This window comes from Ranitomeya variabilis, chromosome 2 (genome assembly GCF_051348905.1).
Source record: "Ranitomeya variabilis isolate aRanVar5 chromosome 2, aRanVar5.hap1, whole genome shotgun sequence".
NCBI lineage: Eukaryota > Metazoa > Chordata > Amphibia > Anura > Dendrobatidae > Ranitomeya > Ranitomeya variabilis.
The window spans coordinates 222,696,656-222,714,228 of NC_135233.1; the positions used below are offsets into that span (position 1 = coordinate 222,696,656).

At 44.9% G+C, this 17,573-nt stretch overlaps 1 protein-coding gene across 4 annotated transcripts in view; it reads left to right on the forward strand.

The window, feature by feature from the left end:
* Positions 1–17,573, forward strand: part of AKNA (AT-hook transcription factor) — a 46,589-nt gene that overhangs the window by 1,135 nt on the left and 27,881 nt on the right. Inside the window, exons 1-5 of one of the 4 annotated variants that reach the window (XM_077283711.1) lie at positions 4,448–4,528; positions 4,894–5,297; positions 5,900–6,780; positions 7,238–7,312; positions 8,596–8,752. In XM_077283711.1, coding sequence (XP_077139826.1) covers positions 4,943–5,297; positions 5,900–6,780; positions 7,238–7,312; positions 8,596–8,752 — 1,468 coding nt within the window. In that variant the 5' untranslated portion in view covers positions 4,448–4,528; positions 4,894–4,942. Of the gene's footprint in view, positions 1–4,447; positions 4,529–4,893; positions 5,298–5,899; positions 6,781–7,237; positions 7,313–8,595; positions 8,753–17,573 lie in introns of those variants that run through there. The other 3 variants (XM_077283712.1, XM_077283713.1, XM_077283714.1) reach the window with 3 other exon arrangements.

Below are 17,573 nucleotides of genomic sequence, written 5' to 3' on the forward strand. Positions count from 1 at the left end.
GGCCGGACCACCTGCACATATGTGTTAACTTGTTTTCACCGGAGGACCCCTTTAGCCCCCATCCCGGAGAGGTGATATTTTCCATTTTCGGTACTCTCTTTTAAGGATAGAGCTCAAAATCGGCAGTAAAATAGCAGCGGTAAAGGCCCTTTTAAAATAAAGTAGTCCCTGTTGTAAAATAAAATTGACAGACAGTTATATCCGAACCAGCGGGCGCCGCAGACAGATGTTAGATAAGCAGAACTTTTACGAGAGCAGCCCAACAGTTGTCAGCGATCGGCTGCAGCGCTACAGAGACCCCCCGGCGACATCACTGGTACCGTCCGGACACGCGGACCCTCTATAGCCAGCGCACATGGCCGATTTTCCTCACGGAGTGATGGTCCGTGTGCCCTAAAATCACAGCAATCACTAGTCTGATAAATTTTATGGACCAGAATAAAAAACAGCTTCTGCGCCCGTCTGCGGTGTGAACGAGCACATGGAGCCGATCACGTCAGCAATTTTCGGTCACGGCCGGCCCGATTGTCAATATGGCCTTAATCTCGTTTCGCCTTTTCAGAAATTGGAATTTTAATTCTTTCTTTATTATAAATGGCTCCAAGAAAATGTTCCTAATCTCATAAAATCCCAATCACGGCAGGATGGAAAAATGGCCCAGAAAATCCACGGGTGACATTGCGATGCTGCCGCAGATTGCATCCTTTGCATTGCAGAGGTGAATGCGGTTTGCTGTAGATTTTCGCTGTGGATTGTGCACAAATTAAAAGCACAGGTAATTACCCAATGCCCCTATACATAGGGAGCCCTAAGCAGAGACCTCCAGCAATAAGACCACCTAGTATTATTAGTATAGAAGCAGGGCGGACATGTTGCTGCAACCTGTGGGGCCCCATATGGAACCATTTATTGATTTTGTTGCTTTTTGAATGCGTTTTTTTCCTTTTTTTTTTCTTGCTGACGAAATGCAACGATTACGCAATTTTACATGTCTTTTTTCAGGCTCCGCATAGAAGTGTAAGGTCACGTTAACATGTGCGTTTTTTCTGCATCAATTGTGGCAAGAATAAAATGTATTTTTTGCCACAATTATCCATATTCAGAGCAAAAAAAAGATGCGGTTTTATCAGAAGCATAAATGCAGCAGCGATGTGTGAATGTAGCCCTTGGGGAAAAATGCACAAAATAAAAAAAAACACAGTATAAAGTAGCTGAATTTCCATACAAAAAATACAGCATTTTACTATTGTGTGAACAAGGGCAGCAAAACAGGTATGTTACTGCTCAGCCATTCAGGAGTCTTGGAAAGCTGAATAACAATCCTGCGATCATTGGCATCATTAGTCCTATTCATATTCCCCAAATGGCTGCATTGCATCGTGGTGGGCTATAGGATAAACGATGAATGTATAGTTGGTCATTTTAATTAATTTTAATTACACTTTTATTAACTTTAATTTTTATTTTATTAGAAAAAAAAATGTTTTTCGCAGCCTAGGCAAATTCTAGGAGCCGCTATTGTGCGAGGGGTGGCACATTTAATGCCGGGGCTTGTGCAGCCATCAGATTGCTATAACTGGGCATGAGCTTTAATAGGTCACTGGCATCTGAGTGGAATTGATATACTAATGCGTCTATTGTGTGTGTGACCCATATGGCGCCATTACACGGGGACCAGCACAAGCAAATCATACTGAGCCAGATAATCAGACACGCGCCGGCATCTGCTAGCGCATTTATGTAGTAAAGTGATTCTAGAGCAATCGTACAGCCGTGGTAATAATTATACTCATCATTATGGGCTTATTTACATGTCTGCGTCCATTTTACATGGAGGAAAAAGAACAAGACCGTTGTCCGTTTTTTCGACTGTTTGCATTCTATTTCTCCATCACCAGTGCATGTCATCCAATTTTCTCATCTGTAAAAAAAAAAACGGATGGCGATTTCCCCTGATTCTCCTTCCAATTATTGCTCACTGAGGCATTCACTTGAATGGTTAATTCCTTCTGCAAAACGGATCGTATTAGGACATATATCTCTATTTTTTTATTGCAGACAGTCGGTATCCAAAATAAAGAAGGTGACATGCATAGCTCAGTAAGATATAATGTTTATGTGAAAAAAAAAAGGAAAACACGTTTGCCAAACGCTGACATCGAAAGATGGCTGACGACCTAATCACGGCCGAGTGTTCTCTGTAAAAGAGCCGCTGCCCCAATCATCTGATAGCGGCTTATCTCGCCTCCCAACAAAATATCAAATAATCACACAATCTTCTGGGGACCCTCACATAGATAAGAAGGGCCGATCCTGCCGAAATTGGTAGGTTTGGTCAACTTATCTAATGTAAATGAGAGCCTTACATGGAATCTGTCAGCAGGTTTTTGCTATGTAATCTGAGAGTAGCATAATGTAGGGGCTGAGACCCTGATTCCAGCAATCTAAGACTTACTAGTCTGCGTTACTGTTTTAATAAAATCAGTTTTATCAGCAGGAGATTATCACTACAGGACTAGGTGTCTCATGCCTCCTAGTCCAACCACGACCCCACCACTGATTAGCAGTCAATGTACATGCAGCGCCCCAGAGTCCTGGTCGTTGCAGTACTGTGGCTCCGCCACTATGGGGAGCTATGGTGCGTCTGATGGCACTGAAGGAGTTCATCTGATCAGGTATCACAGACACCAATACATTTCACAGCCGGGCCTCCGGGGGGAGCTAAGGGTTCTATTCACTAGGCCACTCCCCACCATAGTGGGTAAACTGGGGGTCAGGCAGGAAGTTAGATCAGAAAGCTGACTGGGTTGGAACCAGGCAACACCTTGTGGCAGAGGGTGTTGTGGGGGAAGATACAGTAGGGTCTCTGTCAGGGGTGGGATCCTGACAGAGGCTTGGCAACTTGAACGAACGTAACGGGACCGTGCCTGCTCAGCATAGCGGCGGTGCCCAAGGAAGGACCAGAAGCGAGATAGATTGTGCTGAGTGAGAAACGAGATCAAGGCGAAAGGAGAATACCAGTAGCAGTCGTGCTGTAAGACCGGAGCAACACCCTACTGAGGCGCACTACCGGTGGCCGGAACGCCGAGGGAGTATTACAACATCCAGCTTCAAGCAATACTCCAAACAGCAGCAGGACAGTCAGTCTAAGGCGGGCTGTCTCACTCATATCACCTATGCAGTCTTGGGGGGCAACTTGTGGAGAGGGGCGACTCTAGGGTCCCGGAAGAGCTCCGAGCCTACCCGTCAAACGGGTGCCGTCCCAACCATAACATCAGGGAGGGACGGAGGATTAGCAGAACATCATCTAATCGAGTTGTGAGGGAACTTAAGAAACAGACACAACAGTTGTGGGGACTTTCTGTAAGCACAGCAGGGAAGGACCACAACACATAGCGCTAGAAGGAAGGCACAGATTTCCACCTGCAAAGAGGACTCTAGAGGTGCCATTGGACCGGCCGGACTTGCGCAGCCTGGTTATCCGGATTCCGGACTGAGGACCCAGAGATCTTCAGTAAAGAGGTAAAGAGACTGCAAACTTGGTGTCCTCGTTATTTACTGCACTGCACCACTACCACCACCATCCACATCACTCACTGTACGCCCCTCGGCAGGGTCACGGACCGGGGCCTAGCCACCGTGACAACCCCAGAGCAGAGACTCAGAGGCCCGGTACCGGGTACCCCTCGGCCCTGCGGCAGTGGGGGCGCTACATACAGGATACACAGAAAGCTGATAATCAGTGATGTGGACGGTTTATACAGGGGCTCAGCATTCTGAGCTCTGCTAGATCTGCAACAGAGAAAACAATGATTTTATCAAAATGACAGCAAGTGACATATCACTGGAATCAGGTTCTCAGCCCCTACATCATGCTGCAATGATTAGAGGATTCCACGAAATTAACTTATCCCCTGTCAAATCAGTATGAAAAGGGGCTTTGTACAAATATTAGCATCAGGGGGTCACTGATCAATGTCTCAGAGGCCTTGGGTCCCAAATCTGGACTATTAGCTTGTGTGCACACTACATGTTTTCCGTTATTATTGTCCTGTCCCTTTAAATCTGAACCAGTTTTAACCCTTACTGCACAGTATATATTATCCAAAGTGAACTTGGATTCTCAAGACTTTTATTTTCCTTTTTAAGAATGGAAGAAAACATGTCAGTGTGATTAAGTAATTCTTTCCAAGAGTTTCGCAGTAACAATACCGCTGAAGGGTTGCCAGTAATCTGATGGTTATTAAAGGGGAGGGCATACGTGTCAAAAAAAGGCAAACTCTCAAGCCTGCACATAACCGAACACGTCTCAGGATGTGGATTTTGTCATTGCAATGTGCGCAGGTCGGCCATAAGGTTTGTGGGTATAGTCCTCTTACATCACTGGTGGAGGGGAAGTGAAGGGGGGAAGCTGGGGATGTGGTAAGGAGGGGGGAGGGATGTAAGAAGAGGCTTTTTATTTCGGTCAGCTGACTTAGCCGGGAGAATCAACAGAAATGGCTGGAAGCTGGACGGAAAACACGCAGAGGTATGTGATGGAGAGCAAAAGAGACAAAAAAAGGGATAGAGAGGAAGAAAGAAAATGAGAGTTACAAAGGATCTGGTGCAAGAAAAAAGTTTGGAAAGGTAGTTTGTGCAATGCAGGCGGCAAGTGCATGAAAAAAGCAGAAGGGGGTAGAGAGGTAAAAAAACCTGTAAAATAGACCGATCTTACAGGAAAAAGATTAACGGAGAGGAAGAAGCAGACAGGAAGATTAAAAGTAGTGAAGGCGATAAACAGGAAGACGGAAAAGACAAGGAGAGGTTGCCCTTGTGTGAAATGTGCCCTCATCTTGGCGAAGTTACTTATCGCAGTGCGACTAGCTTATGGTGTTGTAAATCATTGTGTTCCAGCAGGTGATATGACACTGGGGGAGGCCGTGGGGGTCTCGTGTCACTGACCATGGACAGTCATAATCGACAGCGGCCGAGTGAGAGCAGCGATGAAGAGGAGAACAATTTTGCACGGTACATGGACGAGAACGGAGTCATTGGAATGGACGAAGAAGGGCTCTTGGAGGTGGACAGTCAAGGCGACCTAGAGCTGGAAGATGATGAGGAGCAGGTGCTGGCTTTTGACGAAGAATGGATGGAGGAACTGTACAAAGAGGGTGTACTTTCCCCAGGAACGCCTTCGGGAGACGACAGATCTGGTGGGCACAGCTGGCAGGAAGAATTCACTTTATCTGGGGCAGCTGACGAAAGACCTCAAGCAGAAAATTTGGGGAGCAACGATGGTTTTATCAGTCACGATACAGGTAAGTAAATATTCAGGTAAATGCCCCATTTCGAGATTTTGTAGACTATTGCAGCTTCCGGCTAAACTGTCAGATCTCCGTGGGCTGGAGCCTCTTTTAGAGCAGCAATTTTACATCGTCAGTCTACTTCCTATGCAGATGTCACAAGGGTAGGCAAATTGTTCAGAGTTCTCATAAATGCTGCACAATTGGGCTGTTAATAAATATATAATGTGTGGGTGCAAATTACTTAACACTCTTGATAATTATCCCCTTGAAATTGAGAAGATCATTATCAAACATGCAGAAAAGTGAACTCTGGCAGCTATTTTTTCAGCTTTTATTTTATGCTAATTATTTGTCTTCTTTGGAATAGAGCTAATTTGCATACCCTTTTTCCAATTTATCATCATACACCAGCCGGATCGACTCAATGAGAACCTGAACATTCCCAAGCTCTATATTAGTTATTGCCTTCTGAATTGAAAAGTTCTCCCCGTTATCAAATTCCTTGTGGTCAAGCCAAGTATTAGTCCCACCTAAAACAGTCACTTGGCCGGATAGAGTATTAATGGCCTCCTTAATGAAAGGTCTGATTTATTGTTTATTTCTTATTCTTTTAGGAAATCACAGTTCATTGGGACACGCCAGTAAATCAATTACATTGCCTTCTGCATTAGATCATCATCCCCCCAGCAGAGACCAACAATTGGATATGACAGAAGATGAGGTGGATCGAGGAAGTTCCCCGGGAGCGTGGGATAGGGATGAAGATCATAGTTGGAACCAAGCACAGTCAGAGCTTTTTGATGGAAGTCCTGTACATAGAAGGTATGAAGGATATGGCCAAACATCAAGAGAAGAGCCCAAGAATGAAGTTGAATTTTCCGAAAATCCAGCCAATCAAGAAGATCAATATGCCACCGAATCCCTATCACCATCATCCCCTCCCATCCCTAGCACTTGGGACACAAAACTAATGAGTCGTTTTAGTAGGTTAAGCATTGCCCCTCGGATCGAAGATGAAACTCTCCCTGAATCCTCATGTACAGAAAGTGCGGAAAACCCAGAAGTCATCCCAAGTCAAATTCCTGCAAACATCTCCAACCTTATTAGAGACTCTAAACAGGCCAGGACTGTACAACCTAAGCCTGTTTTAGCACCTACCAGGATACAGCATGGAGAGCCCCCGACAATGAAGAAAAGCAAACTTTCGACCACACCTCTGTATGGCAGAGGTCAACTGAACTATCCTTTGCCTGATTTTTCCAAAGTTGGACCCAAAGTGCGATTTCCAAAGGATGAAGAGGGATATCGTCCTCCTCAGCCACGTAGACCAGAAATGCCAAGCCGAGGAGTTATCTTCAAGTCTCCAGCAGAGATAGTGAGGGAAGTCCTGCTTAGCAGCACCGAAAAGCCGGTTCAAGAGCCAGTTGTGTCACCAGCAGTACCACCAGAATTCAAGACCCCCCAAGAAGCTACTGAGCTGGTTCATCAGCTGCAGGTCTGTATATGCTGCTATGCCGAGTTTTATGTGCACATTTCCCCCCAGAATTGCACTAGATATGGAAAAGCTGCGTTTTTTGCACAGCGAGAAAATACACAGCGTTAAGAACTCACCAAACTCTCATTGTGGGAACTTAACCTAACGAAACAAAAATGTAGTATGTCAGAGCTGAACTTTGGTTGCAAGGTCGTATTTTCTGTTACACCACTTTGATAAATGAGGCCCTGAGTCACCTTCCGCTATTTTAAGACAGTAATTCCATCTTTATTAATTTATTATTTTTTTAATGTTAGAATTTATTTATTTTTTTAATAATTGGGCATTAATTAGAAAGCTACATTCTGACAATTGTCATGATGTCATATTTCTTTGTTCTCACCCTTGTATTGTTTTGTTTTTATCTACCGTAATACATAATCACCTTCCCTCACCTCCCCATGTCTCTTCTTTAAAGGAGGATTACCACAAGCTGCTCACTAAGTATGCCGAAGCTGAAAATACCATTGACCGTCTGAGACTAGGTGCTAAAGTAAGAAACGTGGCACATTTTTGCATATTATAAACACCCGATATTATGAGAATGTATTTATAGGGTTTTAGGCATTGCCACTACTGAATTCTGCATGTAGAGCGACAGAAATCTGGGGACTTTTTTCAGTATATGTGGTCAATTAGTAACGATCTTGATTGATCCCTATGCCAAACCCCTGTTTTTCACTCCCACCCAGCCCACCTGATTACTGGAGTCTCAGCTTAGTCTCAAGGGCCACTAGAGGGGCCAGCTATGTCCAGGTTTTAATTTGTGACATCCGCCGTACATGTAGTACTGCATGTATGGAGCGGTCTCAAGAGGTGATCCTGCTCCAAAAAGTGAGGGCGCTGGCTGTGTTGTACAGCTGGCATCTAAGACCTATCTTCGATTGCAGTCGTGACAGCGGCATTTAAGAGGTTAGAAATGGGGGAAAGTGGCCCTTCCGACTCCCATAGGCCTCCCCTATAATTGTGGAGTGTCAGTACAGATGGGGTCCTAATGAGGGCCTCTTTTGCAGGCAACTTTGTCTACCTATGAAGCACAGCCTGTGGCTAGGCTTCATAGGAGATAGGTAATTTAACAATACGCCGCATTATTACAGTACAGCAGTGTATTGTGCCAGTAAACAAGTGATCCCTTCTTCAAATAAAAAATGTAACAAAAAATATATATATTTAAAAAAAAATGTTTTAAAAATATAAAAGTTCATATCACCCCTCCCTGCCTTATCCCAGAACGTAAATAAAATCTAAAAAAAATAAATAAAACATTTGGTATCGCCACTAGTATAACCATCTACCACACGTGTGTTCGATATAATAAAATCTGATAATATTTATCCCATACAGTGAACGCAAAAATGAGAAAGAAATGAAAAAAGCAGAATTTCTTTTTATTTGTCACTTTATCTCCCAGAAAATTGAATGAAAATTAATCAAAAAACCCATAACCCCATGGAATTGATAAAAACTACAGCTTCTAGAACAAAAAGACCCCACACAACTCCATCACTTGAAATATAAAACAGTTATAGTCTTAGTGAGGGGGAAAAATCAAAAGCGTGGAGGGGTCCACTGGAACAGGCCCTATCACCCTGGTGTTTGCCTCAATGGCCCTCACATAAAATAAGGACTTTAGGCTATTGTCCATTTGGTCATTTCCTAAAATCATCCCCAAGTCCATGATAAAACAGTTGGTATCTGCTGACATAATGGAAAGTCATCGTCCACATGTCCATGTACTTGTAGTCTATTCTGTACCCTGTTTTTTTTTTTTTTTAGGTGCATCTGTACTCGGACCCTCCACAACCAAGTCATAGCATTCACATGGGGACAGTCAACCAGGGGACAAAAGTTATGGAGTTTACCATGCCTCATCCTCAGGCTGCAACGTTCAGCTCAGTAGACGATCCTCATGGGATAACTATGGTGGACACAGGTAAATAGGGGGATTTTTTCATTACAAAATTATGATTTTTTTTTGTAATAGAATGACTGAATTACCTTTGTTACAGGATTAGATCCCTTTAGCATGCATTTGTTCAGCCAAAGCCAGGAGTAGATCATAAAGAAAGATTTGTATGTGTCCATATTCTTAGAATCACTTCTGACTTTGGTTCAAAAAACTACATCTAAAACTACAGTTTTTTAAAAAAAAACAACATTGTATGTGAAACCCCCCTTGAAGTGGGTCTGTCACAAGATTTCACAATACAAAGCTTATACATTCTGAAATAGATTCCTTAGACCTGATGAGGCTGGTGTATTTGCTGGGATAGTTCATGTAAGAATGGCTGTATAATATTTCCTGAGAGTGTAAACTGTTGTGAATTCTGCTCTTGGGCTCCCTCCGGTGGTTGTTGGTGGTAGTGCAGTTGTCTTGGGGTTGTAATCCAGGGCAGGTGTTTCTGCTGATTGCAGCTCCACTAGGTATTTAGGTTTGCAGGATCCATGAGTCCTTGCCAGTTGTCCATTGTTTTTGGAGGGATTGCATCTCTCTCTGGCTCCTCATGCCCTGCTGCCAATTCAGCTAAGATAAGTGTCTGTTTTTTTTGTCTCTGTGCACACATGCAGTGTGCTTTGCAATTCAGTGCAATTCATTGTGTTTTTGTCCAGCTTAGACTTTGTTTGGATTTTTCAGTCATGCTGGATTCTCAGGAGATGCAGATATACTTTCTATGTCTTTAGTTAGATGTAGAATATTTGTATTATCTGCTGTGGATATTTTTAGGATTTTAATACTGACCGCTTAGAATTCTGTCCTGTCCTTTTCTATTTAGCTAGAAGTGCCTCTTTTGCTAAATCCTGTTTTTCTGCCTGCCTGTGTCTTTCCTCTTATACTCACAGTCAATATTTGTGGGGGGCTGCCTATCCTTTGGGGTTCTGCTCTGAGGCAAGATAGAATTCCCATTTCCATCTTTAGGGGTATTTAGTCCTCCGGCTGTGTCGAAGTGTCTAGGACTTGTTAGGTACATCCCACGGCTACTTCTAGTTGCGGTGTTAGTTAGGGGTTTGCGGTCAGTACAGGTACCACCTACTCCTGAGAAAGTCTCTCATGCGGCTCCACGGTCACCGGATCATAACAGTACAACTGGCCAACAATAAGTTAAATGCATCTCAGAAGAAGGGAAGAAAGAGCCATTTTTTTTTCTGTAGCCTGCTTTGTCTTTTCTTCCCTCTTTTCCTCTGGGTGACTGAGGAGTCTTGTGCTAGCATGGATGTTCAGGGATTAGTTTCTCGTGTAGACCAGCTTGCTGCTAGGGTACAGGGTATTTCTAATTATATTGTTCAGACTCCGCTTTTAGAGCCTAGGATTCCTACTCCTGATTAGTTTTTTGGTGACAGGTCCAAATTTTTAAGTTTTAAAAACAACTGTAAACTGTTTTTTGCTCTGAAACCTCGTTCCTCTGGTGATCCCATTCAGCAGGTTAAAATTGTCATCTCCCTGCTGCGTGGCGACCCTCAGGATTGGGCATTTTCCCTGGAATCTGGGAATCCGGCCTTGCTTAATGTAGATGCCTTTTTTCAGGCTCTAGGATTATTATATGATGAACCAAATTCTGTGGATCAAGTGGAGAAGACCTTGTTGGCCCTGTCTCAGGGTCAAGAAGCGGCAGAATTGTATTGTCAGAAATGTAGAAAATGGTCTGTGCTGACTAAATGGAATGAGGATGCTTTGGCGGCAATTTTCAGAAAGGGTCTTTCTGAATCTGTTAAAGATGTTATGGTGGGGTTTCCCACGATTTAAATAGTCTAGTGCCACCAATCAGTTCAAAAACGAAAAATAGCAAGGTAGGGCTGTAGTTAAGTAATTAATAAAATATAACCTTTAATCTTATCTATTTAAAATGAGCTATAATGTCTCATAAAATCCACGTAATACATAACAAACAACATATAGATACTCCTTAGTGCTTCAATCATGCACCATAGTCTCCAGCACAATGCACTTTTTATCAATATATGGGATATCACTCCCGCAACAAGAAAAAGAGTGCTTCTTAAAGTGGTCTAATCTATGTATGCCACTTATATTAGCCGTTGAAATATAGGAACAATCTCACCAAATAAGGTCCCTTGTTTCACGGTCTGGATCAGGATGGGTTGCGATGCTTCTATTCATGAGGGGGCTCTCCACTTGCCCTTTTTCAAGACCTCATTACTCAAAGTCTCATCCAACTCTCCCTACGTCCTCCTTCATAACAGAATCTCCCAACGCGTTTCTTGTTTCCCAGTCATCAGGGGAGAGGTCGTTCAATATAGCAGCAAGTGTGCCATTCACCATGCAGATATGCACACTTAGGAGGGTGAGTCACCGCGCGTGCGATACCTTACTTTTTATACTGAAGTATCCATCTCTCAACGCGTGTGGATTGCCGGAGCTCCATTTCCGGTTGCCTGGCGGTCACATGATCTATAGTGCGATACGCCCCCTTCAGAGGTGTGTCCTCATGGAACGCATGATGACACGCAAGCCTCTCCACATGTAACGAGGGGGTCGCGTAGTTACTCTGCGACTTCTATCCTAATGCGGCACATAGTAATAAGCTGACATTACCGGTCCGGAGGATGGGATAGACCCGCTCCTCCTCCGGAGGGAGTAAAAGGACGTGCCTGCCATGTATAAGATTATTTAACCCCTCAAATGTTTCCAACAATTAGTTATATATTTTAGTGATAGGGGGGTTTCCCACGCCTGTTGGTCTGAGTGATTCTATGTCTCTGGCCATTCAGATTGATCGGCGCTTGCGGGAGCGCAGAACTGTGCGCGCTGTGGCGTTGTCCTCAGAGCAGATGCCTGAGCCTATGCAGTGTGATAGTATTCTGTCTAGAACGGAACAACAAGGATTCAGACGTCAGAATAGGTTGTGTTTTTATTGTGGCGATGCTTCTCACATCATTTCAGTCTGCCCAAAGCGTACAAAGAGAATCGCTAGTTCAGTTACCATCGGAACTGTACAACCTAAATTTCTGTTATCTGTGACCTTGATCTGCTCATTGTCGTCATTTTCTGTCATGGCGTTTGTGGATTCAGGCGCCGCTTTGAACTTAATGGACTTTGAATTTGCCAGGCGTTGTGGTTTCCCCTTGCAGTCTTTGCAGAACCCTATTCCCTTAAGGGGCATTGATGCTACACCTTTGGCTAAAAATAAACCCCAGTTTTGGACACAGGTGACCATGTGCATGGCGCCAGCCCATCAGGAAGATTGTCGTTTTCTGGTGTTGCATAATTTGCATGATGCTATTGTGCTGGGTTTTCCATGGTTGCAGATACATAATCCTGTGTTGGATTGGAAGTCTATGTCTGTGACTAGTTGGGGTTGTCAGGGGGTTCATAATGACGTTCCTGTGATGTCAATCTCCTCTTCCTCCTCTTCTGAAGTTCCAGAGTTTTTGTCTGATTTTCAGGATGTATTCGATGAGCCCAAGTCCAGTTCCCTTCCACCGCATAGGGACTGTGATTGTGCTATTGACTTGATGCCAGGCTGTAAGTTTCCTAAGGGCCGACTTTTCAACCTGTCTGTGCCTGAACATACCGCCATGCGGAGTTATGTTAAGGAGTCTTTGGAGAAAGGGCATATTCGGCCATCTTCTTCACCGTTGGGAGCGGGATTTTTTTTGTTGCTAAGAAGGATGGCTCCTTGAGACCCTGTATTGATTATCGCCTCTTGAATAAGATCACGGTCAAGTTTCAATACCCTTTACCTTTGCTTTCCGATTTGTTTGCCAGGATTAAGGGGGCTAGTTGGTTTACTAAAATTGACCTTCGGGGGGCATATAATCTTGTTCGTATTAAGCAGGGTGACGAATGGAAAACTGCGTTTAATACACCCGAAGGCCATTTTGAATACCTTGTGATGCCATTCGGGCTCTCTAATGCTCCATCTGTTTTTCAGTCCTTCATGCATGATATCTTCCGGAATTATCTTGATAAATTCATGATTGTATATTTGGATGATATCTTAATTTTTTCCGATGATTGGGAGTCTCATGTGAAACAGGTCAGGATGGTATTTCAGATCCTTCGTGATAATGCTTTGTTTGTGAAGGGGTCTAAGTGTCTCTTTGGAGTGCAGAAGGTTTCTTTTTGGGGCTTAATTTTTTCTCCCTCATCTATAGAGATGGATCCGGTTAAGGTTCAGGCCATTCATGATTGGATTCAACCCACATCCGCGAAGAGCCTTCAGAAATTTTTGGGCTTTGCTAATTTTTATCGCCGTTTCATTGCTAACTTCTCCAGTGTGGTTAAACCCCTGACCGATTTGACGAAGAAAGGCGCTGATGTAACGAATTGGTCCTCTGTGGCTGTCTCTGCCTTTCAGGAGCTTAAACGCCGATTTACTTCTGCCCCGGTGTTGCATCAGCCAGATGTTTCTCTTCCGTTTCAGGTTGAGGTTGACGCTTCTGAGATTGGGGCAGGGGCCGTTTTGTCTCAGAGGAATTCTGATGGTTCCTTGATGAAACCGTGTGCCTTCTTTTCCCGTAAGTTTTCGCCTGCTGAACGCAATTATGATGTCGGCAATCGGGAGTTGTTGGCTATGAAGTGGGCGTTTGAGGAATGGCGACATTGGCTTGAGGGAGCCAAGCATCGTATTGTGGTCTTGACCGATCATAAAAATCTGATTTACCTCGAATCTGCCAAACGGCTGAATCCTAGACAGGCTCGATGGTCCCTGTTTTTCTCCCGTTTTGATTTCGTGGTCTCGTATCTTCCGGGTTCTAAGAATATTAAGGCTGATGCCCTCTCTAGGAGTTTTTTGCCTGATTCTCCTGAGGTACTTGAGCCGGTCGGCATTCTGAAGGAAGGGGTGGTCCTTTCTGCCATTTCCCCTGATTTGCGACGGGTTCTGCAGGAATTTCAGGCTGACAAACCTGACCGCTGTCCAGTGGGGAAACTGTTTGTTCCTGATAGATGGACTAGTAGAGTGATTTCTGAGGTTCATTGTTCTGTGTTGGCTGGCCATCCTGGTATTTTTGGTACCAGAGATTTGGTTGGTAGGTCCTTTTGGTGGCCTTCTTTGTCGCGTGATGTGCGTTCTTTTGTGCAGTCCTGTGGGACTTGTGCGCGGGCCAAGCCTTGTTGTTCCCGTGCTAGTGGGTTGCTATTGCCTTTGCCGGTCCCTGAGAGGCCCTGGACGCATATTTCTATGGATTTTATTTCGGATCTTCCGGTTTCCCAGAGGATGTCGGTTATCTGGGTGGTTTGTGACCGGTTTTATAAGATGGTTCATTTGGTGCCTTTGCCTAAATTGCCTTCTTCTTCTGATTTGGTTCCGTTGTTTTTTCAGCATGTGGTTCGTTTGCATGGTATTCCGGAGAATATTGTGTCCGACAGAGGTTCCCAGTTTGTTTCTAGGTTTTGGCGGGCCTTTTGTGCTAGGCTGGGCATTGATTTGTCTTTTTCTTCCGCATTTCATCCTCAGACAAATGGCCAGACCGAGCGAACTAATCAGACTTTGGAAACTTATTTGAGATGCTTTGTGTCTGCTGATCAGGATGATTGGGTGGCTTTCTTGCCATTGGCCGAGTTTGCCCTTAATAATCGGGCTAGTTCGGCTACCTTGGTTTCGCCCTTCTTTTGTAATTTTGGTTTTCATCCTCGTTTTTCTTCGGGGCAAGTTGAACCTTCTGATTGTCCTGGTGTGGATTCTGTGGTTGATAGGTTGCAGCAGATTTGGGCTCATGTGGTGGACAAATTGGTGTTGTCTCAGGAGGAGGCTCAGCGTTTTGCTAACCGTCGTCGGTGTGTTGGTTCCCGGTTTCGGGTTGGGGATTTGGTCTGGTTGTCTTCCCGTCATGTTCCTATGAAGGTTTCTTCCCCTAAGTTTAAGCCTCGGTTTATTGGTCCTTATAGGATTTCTGAGATTATCAATCCGGTGTCTTTTCGTTTGGCCCTTCCGGCCTCTTTTGCCATCCATAATGTTTTCCATCAATCTTTATTGCGGAAATATGTGGTGCCCGTTGTTCCCTCTGTTGATCCTCCTGCTCCTGTGTTGGTTGATGGGGAGTTGGAGTATGTGGTTGAGAAGATTTTGGATTTTCGAGGCGGAGGCTTCAGTACCTTGTCAAATGGAAGGGTTATGGCCAGGTGGATAATTCTTGGGTTTTTGCCGCTGATGTCCATGCTGCTGATTTGGTCCGTGCCTTTCATCTGGCTCGTCCTGATCGGCCTGGGGGCTCTGGTGAGGGTTCGGTGACCCCTCTTCAAGGGTGGGGGTAGTGTTGTGAATTCTGCTCTTGGGCTCCCTCCGGTGGTTGTTGGTGGTAGTGCAGTTGTCTTGGGGTTGTAATCCAGGGCAGGTGTTTCTGCTGATTGCAGCTCCACTAGGTATTTAGGTTTGCAGGATCCATGAGTCCTTGCCAGTTGTCCATTGTTTTTGGAGGGATTGCATCTCTCTCTGGCTCCTCATGCCCTGCTGCCAATTTAGCTAAGATAAGTGTCTGTTTTTTGTCTCTGTGCACACATGCAGTGTGCTTTGCAATTCAGTGCAATTCATTGTGTTTTTGTCCAGCTTAGACTTTGTTTGGATTTTTCAGTCATGCTGGATTCTCAGGAGATGCAGATATACTTTCTATGTCTTTAGTTAGATGTAGAATATTTGTATTATCTGCTGTGGATATTTTTAGGATTTTAATACTGACCGCTTAGAATTCTGTCCTGTCCTTTTCTATTTAGCTAGAAGTGCCTCTTTTGCTAAATCCTGTTTTTCTGCCTGCCTGTGTCTTTCCTCTTATACTCACAGTCAATATTTGTGGGGGGCTGCCTATCCTTTGGGGTTCTGCTCTGAGGCAAGATAGAATTCCCATTTCCATCTTTAGGGGTATTTAGTCCTCCGGCTGTGTCGAGGTGTCTAGGACTTGTTAGGTACATCCCACGGCTACTTCTAGTTGCGGTGTTAGTTAGGGGTTTGCGGTCAGTACAGGTACCACCTACTCCTGAGAAAGTCTCTCATGCGGCTCCACGGTCACCGGATCATAACAGTAAACTCAATCCCCACCCACCTAGCCTGATTGACAGCTCCTCAGTGTCCTTCCTCCCTGCTGCTGCCGAGATTGCTTACTGCTGAAAACAAGCTGCAGCTGACAGTCAGATGAAGTGCACAGAGATTGAATATGCTTGGATTCATTGACATTTGTTTTTATATCTTGAAAAAGGCACCGAAACACGTTGGTTGAGTAAAAACCTTAACTTTATACCATCAAGGATTATTATTTCCTGCAAGCGCAGCCCAGATACCATGATATATCCTCCAAAGTTGACTCGTAATGTCTCTCATTCAGAAAAATAAAGGGCGTCAAACTCCCTTAAAGGGGTTTTCACAAGCTAAAACTAAATTCCTGCAGTGATTTCTGTAACAAATGGAAACGGAGGTACAGATGTTGCAGTGTACATTCGTTTATTGCAATTTTTGTGGAACCACGGGACCACGGTCTGGGGGGCTCCAAAGGGGGCGTGACTATGTGAGCCTCAGACACCCGTAGTAAGACCCTTCGAACAGGATCGGAATGGAATGCCCGAGGGACGCAGGTGCTACCTCTAGTTAGACCCCGGACACGTAGAAGCTGACCCAGCGGAACAGGCGGACTGGCAGGAGTGGCAGGAGTTGCAGGTAGCGGTGACTCGGTAGAAGGCAAGCAGCAGAACCAGGTAGCGGGCTGGAGCAGGAAAGAGCTGGCGCCTGGAGTTCAGGCGTCGTCCAAGGAGACGTAGAAAGGCTGGCACTCTAAGGAAACAGACAAGGTTAGCAGGATGCAGGCGGAATACTGGCCCACAGGTACGGGGAACATGGGAATAGCAACAGGAAACACTTGTTGCTCAGGCACCCCCTTAAGGGCAGAGGTGCCTGAAATAGTACAAAACACTCAGCCATTGGCTGAGACCTAATTTGAAAAGGGCGCGCTGCCTCTTTAAGAGACCAGGAGTGGGTGCGCATGCACTCTTAGTGGTGTGCCAGGAGATCTGTGGGACGCGCGCATCGTCCAGGAAGCAGGAGCAGGCAGCGCGGGACATGGAACGGAAGACCCAGGAGACCGGTGTCCCCACCGGGTACCGCACTGAAGCGGTGGCGCCAAGAACACAGGTGCAGACCGGGGAGCGGGCCGGGGCAGCAGAGCTACACCTTCATATAGATGAATCCTGACAATATGCATTGTGCACACTGTCAGGATTCTCCTCTGTTGCCTGCACGAGTGGTCATACCACGACCACAAGTATGTGCTTTACGGTCATGAGCCAACTAGCCTCTGATCCGCTTCTCTAAATAAAACATAGAGAAAAGCAGGAAGACTTGCTTGTCAGCACATGATCGCCCATATGCATATTGCGTACTTGCAATCACGTCAGGACTGCTGAAGCAGGCAACAAAGAGGAGTCCTAACAGTGTGTCTAATGCACACAGTCAGCATTTGGCTATCTGTAGTATGATTCAGGCATTACAGACATTTAGTTCTAGCCCGGAAAACCATTTTAACTAAACACAGTGGTGAGCACGGATCCTCTTTATTATGGAAGCAAACTTGCAGTTTCAGGTGCCATTTTTTATCCAAAAATGAATCCAACAGGTTAGAGAACTACAAGTTCTTCCTGTATAGTTTCCATTTATTTTGTATCCACTCCTGATTAGGACATAACCTCTATCAAGTATTGCCATAAATATGTGTGTGGTTCCAGCCTTACAAATATTAGATTATGCCAAGGAATAGTTGCCAAATCTCCCGAAACTTCTGGGAGGATCCTGAAAAAAGGGAAGAACTCTCAA